The sequence below is a fragment of the Caloenas nicobarica genome, chromosome 1 (assembly GCF_036013445.1).
Source record: "Caloenas nicobarica isolate bCalNic1 chromosome 1, bCalNic1.hap1, whole genome shotgun sequence".
In the NCBI taxonomy this organism is placed as follows: Eukaryota; Metazoa; Chordata; class Aves; order Columbiformes; family Columbidae; genus Caloenas; species Caloenas nicobarica.
This window is the reverse complement of record NC_088245.1, coordinates 96,219,787-96,237,794: the sequence shown is the minus strand read 5'-3', so window position 1 is coordinate 96,237,794 and position 18,008 is coordinate 96,219,787. Positions and strand designations below refer to the sequence as shown.

Below are 18,008 nucleotides of genomic sequence, written 5' to 3'. Positions count from 1 at the left end.
AAGGAGAGCATAAATGTTCTATGACATACACAAACATTTTGCCTATGCAACTGCAAGAGCTGTATAGTTTGACTGAGTGTCAAAAACCCATAAAAGATTCAAGCACTTGGATTTGTGCAATAGGTATTTGGGTTTTCTTTTTCACGTTCGCCAATTCAATAGATGGAAGAAATGCCTTAGATAGCCGTTCATAAGTAACCCTGATTACTGGCCTCCTATGAGCTTGATGAAGTCCAGAAAATCCATCGCTGACTGATGCTTTCCCTGTGCAAAATCGGATTTTTGTATTTTGCTAATCCCTGGTTACAATCTGTGTCCTGCTCTTTGTGATCCACCCTGCAATCAGAATCCAGCCAGCCCAGATGTAACCCGGGACATTAATATAAAATCTTGACGTTGGAAAACAAGCATTTATTAGCCTAAATCTTAGGATACAGGAGGGAGGTCGTTACTGGGCAGAAACTTTGGCATTTGTCCGGAGGGTCTCCTGTTTCCTTGGCCTGAGGACTACAAGGAGCTTTCACACACAAGGCTGCAAACTGGAAGCAGCCTGGAGCTGACACGCTGGAGCACTCACAGCCTGGGCTGGATGGTTTTCTTGCTCTGAGGAGCAGGACAAGCTTGTAGGAGATGTCCCAGTACATCCTCTGGATCTTTTTCTTGGCAACAATGAAAGCAAGAGGGGAGCTGCCATTCATTGCAGAAAACAACGCCGCTATGATGGTAAACTGGTAAGGAAAAAGGGGTCTTTGCTCTTTAATGGGAGATAGTGTATTTGTCCTTTTTCTGCAGTGGTGGCTGCTCTGACTGTCTATACACTTACTTTGATTTTAGATGTCTTTGGTTTACCAACAGTTTTGTCTCCTGAAGTGCGCAAAGGGGTGAAGTTCTAAAGGATGGAGATGGCGGTTGTATTTGATTGCTCCCCTGTGCCCAAGGCAAGCTTCCCCTCGCTTTGTGTCCTGTTTGGAGCATGAGCAGCAAGCTCAGCTGCCCCCTCTTTATTTGCCATGTTGGGACAGTTTGAGCAGAAAGTCTTATATGCCTTCAAGTTTCAGTCCAACTAACACTGTGTGCAAGTGTACGTGTACCTGTTTTTACATCTCCTAAATTTCCTGTGGACAGTAACAGCTTCCTAACCCAATCTATACCTTGTCCTCTACAATCCTGCCCTCGGCTCAGAACCTGTCATTTTTCACCAGGGACACGGTGCATCACCAGAAGACTCTGTTGTGCTTTACCAGCAGGAATTGCTCCCTGCCGTGCTACGACAGGCTGTCCTCTTTCCCTACCACACGCACCATGCAACCACCAGCGGTGGAGATCTCCCTTCCCTTCCCTTCCCTTCCCTTCCCGGCAGGCTGTTTCGTTTCCCCCCACGCTGGATGCCACTAATGCTCTCTAGACAAGTGCATTGTGTAACCTGGTTAAGCCCTCATCCTGCCGAGCCCACGTGACCCCTGTCCTGGCCTCGACTCCCCTGGGAGTCCCCCCGCCAGTGTGCACCCAGGGCTGCCCTTGCGTGGGAGCCTTAAGAAGCAGGGGGGCACGGTTCACGTGGGTTCCCGGCCTGGGATTAAAGCTTCTTTGCCTCCCTAATGCTGCCACATCTGGCGCCTCCGCTTGCAGCCCGGGGGAGGAAATGGGAATCCTCAGGGTTTGCACCTCCTCTCCGGCCACGTGGTCCCCTGGACACACTGCAGAGCCACGCCACAGCCCCCACCTGCCCTCCGCTCCCTCCCTGCTGTGGTTTCATCAAGCAAATCATTTTAAAGCGATGATCGGAACGGATCAAATGTGTGGGTGGTGTTTGCCTCCCCGCAGTGGTTCCTCCCACAGGGAAATAAGCCAGCGATAGCGCTGGCAGCATCAGCAAAGGCAGTCGCCAAGAAGCTGCATGCAGCTTCTCCAGCGCTCTCGTTAAATAGCAGGAGCTTGGATGCATCTTCAGCAACAGCCTTGCGATGTACCTAGGAGCCAGCATTTAACCCTCTCAGCATTTCAGTGCCTCTGCTAAACAGCCAGCAACCTGCACAGGATCTCCCCAGCACCCCACACCCCACAGATGCTTCCCTTGCCCCCTTCCGAAATAACAGGAGCTGGTGGATCTCCCCTCCTCTTCCAGCGATGAGCCACCATGGGATGTAAATATTCTCCCTACCTGTACTGGTACTGATGTTCTCAGTTCCTACAGTTTGTCCCATCAGGTGGTACTGGTTAAGTCGTGAGCCATCTTCGGCCACCACCACAGATGTTGTGGTGGTATTAGTCCACACATAGATTACTTCAGAATTGGGGTAAGCATCTGTCAACAAGGGGGAAAAAAAGACAGTGATGAACAAAAACCACTGTGTAATATTGTAGTGGATCCCTAAATGATAAATGGTGGGGAGAGGGAAGAATGGAGGAGTGAGAGTGAATGGAGAAAAACAAATAAAGATGATATAATCATGTTCCCATATGCCCAGCTCAAAAAATATTAGGTCGAAGCCTTCTAATATAACAGATGTGTGGTATGGTTTGTCAAAGCCTGGACCAGAGGAGGTATAAATATAATCCATCACAACCACTCAATTTGTGGAAAAGCAGCTCAGACGCATACTCACCTAGCTGGCAGCTCCTATGTCCCAGCAAGTTGCAAAAAGCATTTTGCCAAAATCACCCCTCAAAAGGACTTATGCACCTTAAGTGCCTGGACAACAGGGGCCTTCTGTGTCTCACCCTGTCTCCAAGATAAAATACTAAGTGATGCCACATGCAAGTGTGGGGTCTGGTGTGTGCGTGCTGACTTTGGGATACACACATGTGGATGAGGGGGGAGGTCTTGCTTGCAGAGCATGGTTGAAGATAAAGGAATCTGGGATGTGAGTGTCGGCGATGCTGAGGAGCGGAGACAGGATTCAGGGGTGAGACTGCATGAAGGAGAGCAGGAACGGGGGGTTGTGTGTGCCAGAGCAAATGGGTGGTGGTGTGGAAACACCTGTACACCCAGAGATGCAAAAGGGATAAGATTTCTCTCACATTCATTCAGAAGTCCTAGGAAATAAAGGTGGTGGTAACACTGCGAACTCCGTCCTTCCTCTAGAAATGTTGCTACTATTTTTAATGCCGTAGCACTTGGAGTAATTATGGTATTATGATGGAATTTCAGTTTTCTTTTGGAAAGAGAATACATGTTGGTTTTATTTTGTAAGCCTTCTCTGCAGATAAAGCCTCAAAAATTCCAGGAGCTGACTATATATTTAAATATATATTTATTTAATATAACTAGATCTCACACTTTTTACAGCACTCTGATCATTGAAAGCTTTCAGGAAACATTATTGCTGGCATGATACATTAGGCTGGAGTCCCTTGTACTAAAACCTCTGGAAAGCAGGCAAGGCTCACTTTCCAAATAGGAGGTGAAATGCACTCTCTAAGATGGGGGTACAGAATGTTTCCTTCTGGAAAAACTTGCATCCCAATTCAATGCAATCTGTGCAGGAGGCAACACAAGGCGGCTTTCCAGAAAGGACCTGAGAGTCAAGAGCAAGAGATTAGATTGAAGGATCGTGCGTACCGGCTACATCAGACTGCGAGTTTCGTTTGCTAGAGCTAGGAAGCTGTCTTGGAAAGCTGCAACTCCATGGAAGACTTAAAACTTTTCACAGACAGTGGGTCAACGTGAGCTGAAGCACTGCGATGGAAAGAAATACACAAAGGTGGTCCCTGGATCCATACAACCAGGAGTGCCAAGCAGAAAATGGGAAGTGATGCTGGTTCAGGTTAAGAGCATGTGTGCGTAGCACAATGAGCTGCAGATCACTTGGACGCTGGAGCAGGTGTCAGGGAAGAACGCAGCACTTTATTTTCCCTGTTGTTAATCTTCTCATGGCACCTGTGGGAAGCGGCGTTGCCAGAGGCAGGGCACTAGGTTGGATACACCTGTGGTCTGACCGTTCATGCCTATTCATACGTTGTTGTCCACATCTCAGAAAAGATATGGAAATAATCAGGACAGTAACGGGGAGAGAGTTCAAAAGAGGGTCACAAGTATCCCCAGGGACTGGAAAACAAGTCATGATTTGAAGCTTAAGGAGCTCAACTTAGCTCATTGACAAGAAAATGAGACATGACTCAAGAGCCGAGTATAGATACTTGCATACAGAAAAGATAACTAAAACCCAGTGAAGCTCTCTTATTACTGACAAAAAGAAAACAAAAATTTGGTACCTCAAAGATGGTTTGGGGCAGATTCAGATGAAGAACAGGATACAATTTCCTAGCTGGGGGGCTAATTAAACAGTGGATAACCTTCCGAGCAAAAAATCATGGAGTACTGTCACTAGAAAGATAATAATAGGATGAGATATTTTTTGTCACATAATCTGACAGTTGCTGCTGCTGTATTCAGCGCTGGAGCTGATCCAGGCTTTGGAAGCTGTGGTTCTATGAATCCTCCATCCCTTGTTAGCCATGCAGCCATGCAGTGCTGCCCACACACCTTCCGTGTGCTTGTATTTGTGGCTGTGCAGTAAAATTACTGTAATTACATCTCATGATCTGCTTTGAAAGGCTAAGAAAGAACTTCTTCCCTATTTCAAAATATTTGCATTGCAAAAAATGATAGAATTTCACGTTCCCTTTAGAAGTGAGATACTTTCTCATCTCAGACATTATTACAAGTTCACAACATGTTGTAAATAATTCCAAAGCCAAATCTGCAGAAGTAGGAGGAGATGGATCTGTTTAAAAAAGTGCTGCAGAAAACCCTCATTTTAAATGCTTTTCAAGTGTATGTTGTTCATGCGCTGATATTCCCAGTGAGTGCTGGATTTGTGTAGGTATATTCGGTATTGCTAAAGAATTTGATTTTTACCTATGCTACTTCCTATGGGAAAAAAAAGCATTAGACTTCTTGCTGGGATGATCCAGATCCACCTCAGCAGTTCCCTGTTACTGCAAGGATCCCAGGCACTGGGCTAATTTGGTTCGTCCTGTTTTCTGTCAACAACACACAATAATTCAGCCTGACTAGACGCTTCCTGGAGAGAGCACTGTACCTAAATTCCACTGAAATTGCGACTACACAAGCCTGTAAGGTTTAACGAGTATTCAGATGCTTTAATTTTCTTGCTCTCCCTAGCCTTGGGGATCCTAAAATAAATCAGTGCCTCTGCTTTGAATTGTAGCCTTTATCGTACTTAAATACATTTACTAGTACAGGGTTGGAAGGCTCCTACTCTGGAGAAGCCCAGCACCTCCTCCTATAAAACAATATCCGTAATTCAGACAGAGACCAGAAGGTGCCAAAACTCCACCCAGATCTCGCAGGTATGCCCAAGGGAGAAGAGCCCAGCTAGAAGAGGATCTTTGTGCAGGAACAGGATAGTTGTAGTCAGGGCTTTAAGACACAGTAGGGTGACAGATGTGTCACTGCAGAGCCTACCCCAAGTCAATGCTCCCTGCAGTGATTTCCCCGCTCCAAAGAAGTCTGTCAACATCAGGAATAACATGAATTTACCCCAGTCTATTGTGCAGGATCACATATAATATATGATTCTCATCTGTCTTCCATGCAAACATAAGAAAACAGGGTTTGTGGTTTAAAAAGCTATAATATAAGATTTTTGGCGTAGTGCCTCCTTTCCTCACTATAGATCAGGCTCTGAGTGTCTAAGCCTCCTTGGGAGAAAGAGAAGAATTGAGAAAATGTCAAAACATGAATGTGACTGTAAGAAGATATAACCACCCTCTCAGTCCATACACACCCTTGAAAGAAACTTACAGCTCTGACAGGAAAAGGCCACCCCATGCATCCTGGTGTGGTAGCTGAATCACTGACCATCTCCTTCTTGGTCATCTAGATAAACTACAGGCAGATAAACCTGTGTACTCGTAGCAGGTAGTTGTTTTCCTACCTCAAACTTTCCGTCGTGTCCTTCCAGAAACTTCAAACTCCAATTATCCCAAACTTGACTACCGAAAGCTCCAGCTCTGTTGCTGATAACCCATGCAGTATAATTAGGCATAGTCATATTGAAAGCTGAAGGTGTAGGAGTAGTCTAGAATAATGTCATTTTACTATCGGGGTAGAGCATGTGATAATGGAGAGACGCTATTATTCACTGTCATACCAAATTGTGTGAAAACCTTCCTCCACTTAAGTAAAGCTTCCAGTAGGCTGACTACCAGTCAGGCTTGCTGAAGGACTGAAGAACTTCAGCTCATCCTTTCTAGAGTTATAAGAGAGGTTTACTGCTGATGAGGGAATAAAGCCCTGACCTATTCTACCTGGTATGCATAGGAGGGACAAAAAGTGTTCAAAGGGTGATAGAAAAACATAGCAGAGGTTTTGAGTTAGCAAGCTGGGAGAATGCTGCTGGCATTGCTGTGAAGGCAAACTCAAATTCAAAGCCACTGAAAATACAAGTGAGACTGTTTGGTGTTTATTCTACTTTGAGAAAGTAGGCTTCTTCTGTTTTTATGAATCCAAATAATTGATTTGGTATTCTTTACAATCATTTTGCTGGCTTGCCAAAGAAAGGGGGAAGCCTCGTTAAATTATTATTTCTCTTCTAAGCTCACTCTTTCAAAAAGAAAAAAAAAAAGTAGCAGTTCGGATGAACAGCTAAAATTACAGAGAGGTGTAATTTTATTAAAAGTGAAAAAACGACAACAGATGTTTATTTCTAGTGGACATTTGATAAATGGCTGCAGGCTTATCACCTACCAGGATGATGAAATAAGTAATTTCTTCTCATATCTGTTTATTGATGAGCAGATCCATTTTTCTACATCTTAACGTCCAACACACACCACAGAATATCAAATCAGTAAAGATGTCCCTTGCACTTCTCACACCCTCTTCCTGCCATCATATGTCTGGCAAGAAAAGCGTGACACGGTCTTTCTTACATCAGTGAATGGAGGGCAGGGGCGCGACCGCAGCCAAATGGAGGAAACGCATTAAGACAAAGTCTGACAAAGCAGAGCAGCCAGTTGGTGAGACCTGGGGGATCCCTGCCATTCCTTCTGGCACTGAGGGGTGCCCGGTTTTCCCTGTTCTCATTTATGAGTGAAATAGTATGAGCATCGCAGCATTCTCCCACACGTTCGCCAGGCAGCCCACAAGCAAGGAGCCTTCTCCTGACACTGCCCCCACCACAGGGCAGCGGTGGCATCTGTGGCTGCTGACAGACACTCTCCCTTACCCTCTCTTTCTCCTCCACACTGGAATAAACTCCAGGAAAAACAAACAAACAAACAAACAAAACAAACCCCAACTCCACAACAAACAAACAAACAAAACCCAGTCCTTCTTGGTTCCTTAATAAACCCGAATGTGGATGTCTGAGTCCAAACTTTGAGTTCACAGGACCCAAAAGTATTTCTAGGACTGACTTTTTGAAGCTGTAACACATAACAAAAAAAAAAAAAAAAAAATCAACACTGATGTCTGCCAGTAAGCTTTCATATCTGCAAGCCATGAAATAATCTAGGCAAAAAGAATCTTCTCCAAAACACCACCCCCAACCCTTTGACAGACCTCATAGGAAGCCATAAAAGCGGTTCCTGCATAATGAAATGAAGGCAATCTGTGAAATGTGGGATCTGTGTGCATGGGTGCCCACCATGCATGCTTGAGTTGCATTCCACAATTAAACAAACCTTTTATCTGCAAACCATGGCCAGAACTTTTCCTTCAGAATTACACTAGTTGGAGGCTGAATTAACTTAGAGAAATACTGTACAAAGATGCTTTTTGGCTTGTTTTCTGTGTTATTCATTATGATTGTGCAGTTACATAGCCGTTATTATCATGATATTTAGTACATGGCACAGGATCATCAGGCTGCCAGATCCTGGGAGTATTGCTCGTCTCCATCAAAGCCTGTTGATTGTGCAAGATGTGCACAAATGGACAGCCTTTTTAGAAGCTCTAATTACAATCTGAATACGCATATAAATATCTGTCTTTCTATCTTATCTATCCATTAATGTATTTGACTCACTTAGAGGCTGTTAGACAACTCAGCAGAGATCCAGATTACAAGCTCTCAAAGACTTCTCCAGGCGGTAAAACAGTGCTGCTACTAAGCCATAATGTGCCAGCTGGAATTTTCAGAGTCAGGCTGGGTTTCTTCTGGTTTGTGCACAGATACTTTTTAACCTGTTATAAAACATCTGTCAAGGGTTGTGCCTATGCAACCAAGGTCAGATTTGAGCTCTTTAATTGGAATTTCCCACTAAATTGAGTTTATAAGAATGAATTGATGTACAAACGAGACCACTTTATAGGAAGAACTAATGAAAAAGAGATCTAGTAAAAATGCAATTTTAAATATAAAAATAACAAGACAGTGCTAAATATGCATGGACTGGGTCTATGGGAAATAACTTTTATAACAGTAAGTTATTAAAGTAAAATAGCAGTTTAAATATTAAGAGAAATGTATTCACATATTAAATGATTAAGAGCATAAAATGAAACTTTGCCATAGAGTGATGAATTCTGCAGTTCTTGGGAGAATTTGTGGGTTATGGAAATTACTTTAGGGACCTGAAATCACCAGAATGAAGACTGATCATTTAAAATGGCATGAGCTTAACGCATATGGATAAACAGCATGCATGATTTTAAATATGTGCCACAGACAAGAAGCATAATGTGTTTAAATACATGGGATTATAAATTCAGATCACACAAAATCACAAAATGGTTGCGGCTGGAAGGCACCTCTGGAGATCATCTAGTCCTACCTCCTGCTCAAGCAGGGACACTGAATGCAGGTTTTCCAGGACTATGCCCAGTCAGGTTCTGAACATCTCCATGGATGGAGACTTCACAAACCTCTCTGGCCAACCTGTTCCAGGGCTCAGTCAACTCCACAGTAAAAACATGTCTTTTTGTGTTCAGCTGGAATTTCATGTTTTTTAATTTGTACCCACTGTCCTTTGTCCTGTCAGTGGGCACCACCGAGCAGCACCTGGCTGCCTCTTCTTCATTGCCTCTCATGTATTTATACAGATGGATTTGGCGCCCTGAGCTTTCTCTTCTCCAGGCTGAACAGTTCCAGCTCCCTCAGCCTCTTCACATAGCAGTGATGCTCCCATCCCTAAAAAATCTTTTTGGCCCTGTGCTAGACTCGCTCCACAAAGTCTGTACTTCTCTTGAACTGGGGAGCTCAGAATGGGGCACAGTGTTCCAGATGTGAGTAGAAATGAAATGCTCAGAAAGGAACTTTTTTGGAATGGCACAGTATCATGTAGGTGGGACAACGGATGACATCCAAGGAGGATGACTTGAAACACGGACTTGAAACAATTCTTGTATGAAAACTGATGACAAAAGTTAATAGGACACCAATCCCAACGGGTGGTAGGAAGTTCAGCATTACTAAAATGATCGTTTCTGTCCTTCCTGAAGTTACAATAAAAATATAATTTGATAACATAGACAGTATTTTATATTTTTTCCCGATACACAGTTTTATTTGATCTTGATGTCAGTTTCTGTAGGGAGTAGAATAGGATGTTCTGAAAAATGTGCCAGACAGGTCTCGAGAGACTTCATTACCAAGTAACACTAATATACTATACTGATCATCACTACAAAAATAAAGCCTTAAGTTAGGTCAAAATGACTCTGTTTCCGAATGTAACTTAAAAGTCACCTCAGTAAAAGGTGGGAATAGGAATGTGACAGAAGTGGCTATGGCTTGGAAGTGAAATGGAAGCACAGACTGTACCCACAAGGTGGTGAGACATACAGAACTGAAGATGCCTGTGAAATTCATCTTGAGACACATGGTTTTGTGAAAGCCATTTTCTTTGCCTTTTTAAAGCAAGCGACAGGGGGAAGGTCCTGCTTGATTTTAGAAGTTCCAGTTCATGGGGGAAAACTCTAAATGTAACCCAAATTAAAGCTCAAAAATATAAAGGAAAAAAAATCAAAAGCAACCTTATGATTTTGTCTGAAAGCAACTGTGATTTTGGAGGTGTGACTCATTATTAGCATAGGCAAGGCTGCTGACTGCTTTAATACAATAAATTGACTATTTACAAGCTGGTACACTAAATCACAGTCATACCAGTGATGAATATAACATGAATACTAATGAACAGTTGTCCTGATAATTCACTTGGACACAGTACCTTCATAGAACACTATTGCAACGTTTAAGAAGAGCCTTGAGTTAGGAGCTGTGCAGAGCAATACAGAATGTCTCTCAAGGATGACTGTGGAGAGAGCATAGCAATTGGAGTGATGCTCCTTAAAGAGGTGTGCATATTTGCCACCATGCAATCAGTATCACTGGTGACAGCCTCATCTCCTCCCTGCCCCATCCTGCTTGCCCAAGTGGCCACAGAGGTGAAATCAGAGCAGTGCATCTATTCCCCAAGCAATGGGACTGCCGTGACTAGGACTGACTCCTTGCTGTGAAATCTGACAATATAGGCACCTGGATTAAAAACCAGGCATGGAACTGTGTGTCCTGGGATAGCAGGTTCTCAGGCTTCACTCAGAAAAAGAGAAAAAAAATGAGGAAAAAAAAAAAAACACACAGCAAAAAAAAAGTTTTCCCACAGGCCAGCCCAGAGCACCTCAAACAGCAACAAGACATGCAGGTGTAGACAACTAAACCGTGCCACCCACTGTTGTGTGATGCCTGCCATGAGCTGATTGAAAGGGGTGACTAAACAGGGTCTGCTGCAGGGCCATTACACACCAAGATGCTCCAAGGTCACCTTCCCAAAGTCCCTGCTCTCATCTGGGAGCTGACGTTAGGCAGCAGGTGTCGTTCTCTTTCTTTCACCTCTTCTCATTTCTTCCTATCATTGGAATCAGTATTTATAATGCAGCTTCTTGCTTTATTTTCAGATTTAGTGGTAGCTGTCTCAATCTAGAACTGATCTGAGAATTCATCTTACACCACATTTAATGGTGGCTACGCAACTGCTTTTCATATGGAACAGGTCAAAATCTGGTATTCCAGCCTTGGATGCTTTACTTTTTTCTCTTAAGGCCAGTATAAATATCCACTGCAAGAGGACTAGAGCAACAGAGAAGTAGGATGTGATGGGGTGACATTTAAAAATTTTAAATACCCTGGGACCTTCCTGACCCTATGTTGGTCTTTGTAGTCCAGGCATACAGTAATTCCAAGTCAGTCGGCCAATATGAGCTCTGTGCTAACATTTAATGAACTTTGGATTTGCAATCACAATATTAGGCAGCTATATTAACTGCTTCATTAGAAAAAACAGCATGGTCATGAAGATGTTAGAGATTTAATTTACTTTTTTGCAAGGCAAACAAAAGTATCCTCCAAAGTGTGACTGACACCATTACCCACCTCGCATAGTATCTTACTCTCTAAGCAATCTTTATAGCAGTGGTCCACTCATTTTGTAAGCTGCCGCTTAATATCATCAAAACTAATGCAATCGGCTCTCCAGGAGTATCACTGGAGTTTCTTTTGAGAAATGCAGAGCGGATTTTAGAAAATACTCCACTTGATCTTGTTGTGAAGGCTGCCTTCAGCCTTCACTAACACAGTATTTTTGGCCACGTCTAACATCACAAAATGAAACCGTAACCTCATCGTAATGAACAGATGTTCTTCCTGCCTTCTTGAGTGGCACCAGGAACTCACCCATCATAGCCAGCCTATCTGTTGAGCTACCATTTAAAGCATCGTCACTTATATATCAGTATGACCTGAAACCAGCTAGAAGAGATTGGGACTACTTGCAGAACTAAATGTGTACCTTTGTTTCTGGAATCAGTCCCTTAATGAAGAAATTTACAAATCTCAGAAGTACTGCTGCATTAATAACACTGTGCAAATGTAGAATCATAGAATCATAGAATGGTGTGGGCTGGAAGAGACCTTTCAAAGATCATCTAGTCCAACCCCCTGCAATGAGCAGGGACATCTTCAACTAGATCAGGTTGCTCAGAGCCCCGTCCAGCCTGGCCTGGAATGTCTCCAGGGATGGGGCATCTACCACCTCTCTGGGCAACCTGGGCCAGCATTTCGCCACCCCCATTGTAAAAAAATTTATTCCTCATGTCTAGCCTGAATCTCCCCTCTTTTAGTTTAAAACCATTACCCCTTGTGCTATTGCAACAAGTGTGTCCCCATCTTTCTTATAGGCCCCTTTTAAGTAATGAAAGCCTGCAATAAGGTCTCCTCAGAGACTTCTCCAGGCTGAACCCTAGCTCTCTCAGCCTGTCCTCACAGGAGAGGTGTTCCATACCCAATAGGTATGTGGAGATAGTAGGCTGAAATATTATTATCCAAACACTTTCATAGTGCTTTGGGATTGCGACCACTAGAACTTATTCCCTACTCCATATTATAGACTCCTGCAGTGGGATGCAGTGCAGCCCCATATTTGAGAGAGGGGCACAAAACCTCCCGAGGCCTTCCGTTCAAACTGCCCAACCTTAGCAATAGGTACAAGGAGCCTCTCTGAGGTGATCCGCTGCTGACCAGAGGCACCGCCATTTCGCCTGCCACAGCACTCAGACACATCTCCCCTCTTTGGGAACCAGCCCCTTCCAGTTATGGAGACCCAGGCTCACAGGTGCACACGGCCTCATCTTCCCTGTGCGCAAGTAAAACGACTCCTTATCTACAGCCATCGGCTGACCTATTTTAGTCATCTGCTTTAGGAGGAGATTAACCTGAGCCTAAAAATATCTGCTTCTCTCCCCTGACTATAAGAGGGTGAGAGTGATCAGCTCAGCTATATATATTTACTATGCAGAAATATAAATTTAGGAGGGAGGAATCCCAGCTTTGCTGACAGATTTACTTCTGGGATGCTTTCAGCAAAACATCTAGCTGCTAGCACAGGCTGGCCACAAGGAGGCTTTCAGTGGACACAATGGGGAAAAAACAAAAGGCTCTTCAGGCTTTCCTTCTTCCCACTCCTCTTTCCTTCACGTTTCTTCATGGTAGACAACAGGAACCAACTATTTCCTTTGATGAAGCTTGGTGAGCTGGAATTGCAGCAGCGTTAGATCACAGTTCAGGCTAACTTGGCTCTTTATGTAGGTGAGGAGGCTAATTCGGGATCCAGCAATGTAGAGGGAGGACCCACCAGAGACTGAGGTGTCATGAAGGAGCTGCCAGACTGGAAACTGAAATCCAAGTTTCAGCAATGTGTTGCAGCCTTTCCTGTCCCCATCCCCCCCCACAAAAAAAAAAAAAAAACAAAAAAAAAAAAACCAAAAAAACCCACCAAACAACAAAAAACACACCACCCCAGGCAAGTCATTTTGTCATTAATCTACTGTGGTAGCATTGGGAGGCTCTAATTGAACCTAGGGACCCGTAATGACAGAAGCAATAAAATCAGGTAATGAACCACTCTATCTTTGCTCAGAAGAGACTGTAATTGTTCTCTGCCTCCTTTATCCTCACCTGCAAAATGCAGGCGGCAGAGACCTACCAACCTCACACCAGCATCATGAGAATGATTTCAGAAATGTTTATGAAATGCTTATAAGCCATGGAAACAACCACCTTAGAAAATAACAGGCATTAAAAACCTGGCTTGTAAAGCAGTGGAGCAGTATTTACCCATTTGTCCCATTTACAAATAATATCCCATTTACCAATGGCATAAACCTGTGATCCATGGCTGGCAACTGTAAGCCCTCACTGTGCCATTTGGGGCATTATGGACCCAGCAATGTTTTTGCAGGTTTGCACCCAAGGGTCATTTGAAAGCTTAAGCACAGTGTCTCTGCATGTTGTTTTCTATTGCTGACAACTCAAACTGAAATCACTGTTTTCCTGTAATCAGGCAGTTGCACAGCCTCTAAATTGAGGATGAAAACTCCAGAGTGGAAGACACATGCTGATATTTGTACCATCAGCAAAGCAACCTGGACCTCCACAATGCTCTGCCACCAGTGTGTCTAGACCTCTTTGAGGCAAGATTAAAAAAAACCCATTGCTGAGTATCTTCACACCAACTCCTTCCCCTGCCTGAACTTTTGTTTTCTTGAGCTTGAAAGCACCACCAGTAGAGCTTTTTCCCCCTGAAAAGCCTGATGTATATGGGCGACCTTCCGATGAGGAAGCTGCTCCCTGGGCAGGTGGCGGGCAGGCTTTCAACCGCGGCTGCTCAAGGGTCTCTCTGCAGCTGCTACAAAAGCTGCTGCCGATGCCTCCAGGAAGCATTTCTTACTGGTACAAAAAGGGGTTTCATTAAAAGTGATCCTGCCTGTGCGGCAGCTGCTCCAGGCTGGTAGGGAGGAGAGCCCTCAGCTGCTGCACATCGGCAGAGTTTGCAGCCTGGGGTTAGCGCTGGCTGCAGAACAGATGGTGAAGGCAACAGCTTTTTTGGATCGTGTGGCAAATGCCCTGTGTGAGCAATTGTTCTTCCCGACTTCCCTTTTTTGCCCTGTTGTGAACCTACGGGGGAAAATCTCACTGGCTTCTGAACAAGGGGTGGCAAGAAGTAGGAGGCGACTGGCCCAGAGCTGGGCAGTGTTTCACAGGGAAGCAAACATGCACCCAGAGGACTGGACAGCAGCAAACTCCGCATTTTTAATGTATTTTTAGAATTATCTCAGTGCGAACAGTAACCGTGTATATATAACAAAGTCTTTGAAAAGTTAATTAACGACCCTGACTGCAAGTGCTTAAAGAGGATACTAGCACATCTTCTCCAGCCTTCTTTGGAAGTTCCTGAATGTGTGTCATTGTAATGGGTGAAGAAAAGCTGACCGATAATTTTAGGGAGCTTTTAGAAAAGACACTTGTCCCTTTTGTCACACTAAAAGACATCACTTCTGTGGGAAACCTAACAGACAAGTGAAAAATTAGGGTTGTATTCATTTCCAAGTTCTGATGCAAACCAGGGTCCCAGAATGATAGCTGCTGCAGAAACCCACACCATGCAGTCCGGACTCAGAACCCTACATTTTAATTTCTAAGTAGATTCCTGTTAAGAAAGCTTCTTAGATGTCTGAAATACTTGAATATTACAGTATTTTCTTTTATGCACCACACTTGCTGAACCTCCTGCCCTTTGGGAGCTCCAGGCTGTGTTGCTCCACAATGACTGTGGGACTCAGTGCAAGGATGAAGCTGCTGGCAGCACTGAGTGCTCAAAATACTGGACTAAAGAGGTGTCCACATCGCTATAGATGCATATCTGAAATCAGTACAGGCTATACCAGATTCTTTCAAAAATGGTAAAGTTGTCTCTATACTGAAGAGCCTTGCTGACTGTTATTAAGATCCTCTGAAAACTGGGACTTTCAGCAGAAATAGCTAAAATAGTACCTAGCGGAGATAGAAAAGCTCACCACCAACATAAGTAACACCTAACTAACCTACAACAGTGAATGTTTCTTCTGAACAAAGTACAACAAATGTATGCATTTCTGAGCTAGCAATGTAGAGAAAAATGAACTTCTAACTTACTCTGACCAGGGTACAATATACTTACCTACATCTGAGCTAGTACTGCAGAAAAACAGGAACTTCTAAAATATGATTCATCTCATTCTTAGGCAGTTATCGAAAAGAGTTCCAATGAACCACACTACAGAAGTGCTTGTTTTCTTTCTGTGGCCATAAAAGGAGTCTAGAAAACCAACTGTGATATATTTGTCTATCTAAAATTGTCACAGATCCATCCTGTCCATTCTCCAAGGCTTTGCTGTCAATGCAAGGCTTTTGATATGGGCCAAACCATCCTTCCCATTCTGCAGCAGATCATTTCCACATTCCAGAACAGGTAAGAGCTGCAGCAGATCTAGAGGAGTCTAGGGGAGCCTCATGGATCTAGTGAATCCCTACGATTTTGTATGTTTCAGTCAGGAGTCTGTGTATTAAGGACTGCTGAACTAAAAGATTTAATTTTTTAAATAACACAGCCCCATGACTACTCATGTGTCCATGATTTCAAGGAAACTAGAGGCAAATAACAGCAATACAGACACATGGTCTCTACCTCCTCCACTCATTCTAAGGGTTTTATGGAAAATTAGTTCAGGCTAGATGCCTATGCTTTACTGTAATAGCTAAATTTTAGTAAAATTACACTTCTGGTCCAAGCTAGCTGTCTAGACTGCCTGTCTGATGCTGCCACAAGCATCTCTTTCAGCATATCTGGAGACCTAGCTTCTAAACAGCTAAAAAGTAGGGCAGAAGAATTCCAACCAAGTGATGGTTGGTAACTGGTGGTAACATGGGGCAGAAGGAGTGAACAGAGAAATGTATCAAACGCCTTAGAAACATTGAATTTTAGTATTCACCTAGCTTCACATCATTTTAGTCATTCTGATATTCATTGCAATAGAGGTGTCTAAGCAAACAGTGCTAAACCTCAGGAAAACATAAGAGAAGGCATTATATGAGCAAGCAGCACACCTCCTTTGGCTTCAAGGAAAGCTTCTATACACTGCATAAAGGGCAAACCTATAGTCTCTATATTAAATGGCTTTTGCCTTAAACTGCAAAATCACAACTCAGTCTTGAACTCGGCCGCTCAGCATTTCACCAAGAACCTCCCCAGCTCTCTCCTATGTGCCTTTTCATTAAGAAGGCACTAACGCTTTCCAGTAGAGTCAACAAGCTGTGCTGCCTGTCTCTGCTCTCAGGAATCAACTCAGGAGCCTCTTCTGGCCAGCTGATAGAGACAAATAACAGAAAAACTCTGCCTCTACACGTGAGACTGCAATCCCAGCTCTCCTTGGGAGCAACCCAGGAAAACCTACCAAAGAGCCATTTCCCCTTTTCAAAGTTTCCTAAAATTAACATTTGTCATTATTTATTTATTCATTCTTTTAGTTATATTATTTTACAAGACTTTTATGCACAGGTTTTGAGAGTCTGAATACACTCTTTAGCACATTTTACTAAACCAGAATTAGAGCTTGTTTGGAGTGACTCTATTTCGAAGTTTGCCCTCCCCACCTGCAGTTCTCCTGCTGCTTCACAGGTGCTAATTGGGGGAAGAACATAATCAAGAAACCCTCTGTAGGTGTCTTCACCTCAGTTCTATCCCAGTTAATCCTCAGCATTATAGAGAAACTTCACCATCAGGAGAATTTTCTTAAAATACTGTTTTTGGAGAAATTTCTAAGCAGCTGTAGGTGCATGGATAGTTGGTGAACAGTTACTGCCTTAATGTTAAGTGTTGCAATAAAATCTTGGGACACTGGTGAAGTTATTGGTCTTCGCATTACTCTGGGTTCACCAGCCTTTTTAGAGGAAAATAATTTGAGCACGCCTCCTAGTACAGAAATACCCTGTGCACTTTCCTTTGTTGAAGACCACAGCAGACACCATGACTCAGTTTGAGCTGTTAAAAAGGAAGATGTGCATAACTGTGTTGACTACTTTCTTCACACACTACAAATTCTACCTAGAGCTGTTTTCTCACAAACAGTCAGAAAATTCCCTTTTTGATCTACAGCGATCAACCATTGCCATCTATGTGGCCAAATGAAATTCACCAAGAATAAATGCCATGTCTATTTTTCCCCCGCTCATGAGCTAGGGGATCTCATTATTTTCAGAATATTCATTAGACTCTCTACTTACTCTAAAAATAGTAAGGGTTTTTTGCAGCTGAGTGACTAGTGGGCAGCAGATTTATGCATTTATCTGTTCCACAATACAAGATCTGCTAACTACATGTACTGAGACACTGCGCCTTCAAGAGACAGTTGCCATAAATAGACTCCACCTTACAGCATTTGACATTGTCAAAGCACTGGCTAACGTTCACTAATAGCAATTAACTAATTCATCTTCAGGGCAACCCTGTGAGCTAGGTAAAACTGATATAATTAACGCATGAGTAAAATAAGATTTAGGAGTTAAGTCAGTTGCCTGGGCAGAGGCCTTCATGGTCTAGTGGATTAGACATCTGCCTCTCCAACCAAAGAAGTTGAGTCTAATCCTTTTTCTGACATTGATTTGCTGTGTGACCTTACGGAAAGTCAATTAACTTCTCTGCCTCAGCTGCCCTAGAGATAATGACGC

General features: G+C 43.4%; 1 protein-coding gene across 1 annotated transcript in view; it reads right to left on the bottom strand.

Moving 5' to 3' along the window:
* Nucleotides 1–18,008, bottom strand: part of GABRA5 (gamma-aminobutyric acid type A receptor subunit alpha5) — a 55,994-nt gene that overhangs the window by 6,455 nt on the left and 31,531 nt on the right. Inside the window, exon 6 of the mRNA XM_065627323.1 lies at nt 2,162–2,305. Coding sequence (XP_065483395.1) covers nt 2,162–2,305 — 144 coding nt within the window. The remainder of the gene's footprint in view (nt 1–2,161; nt 2,306–18,008) is intronic.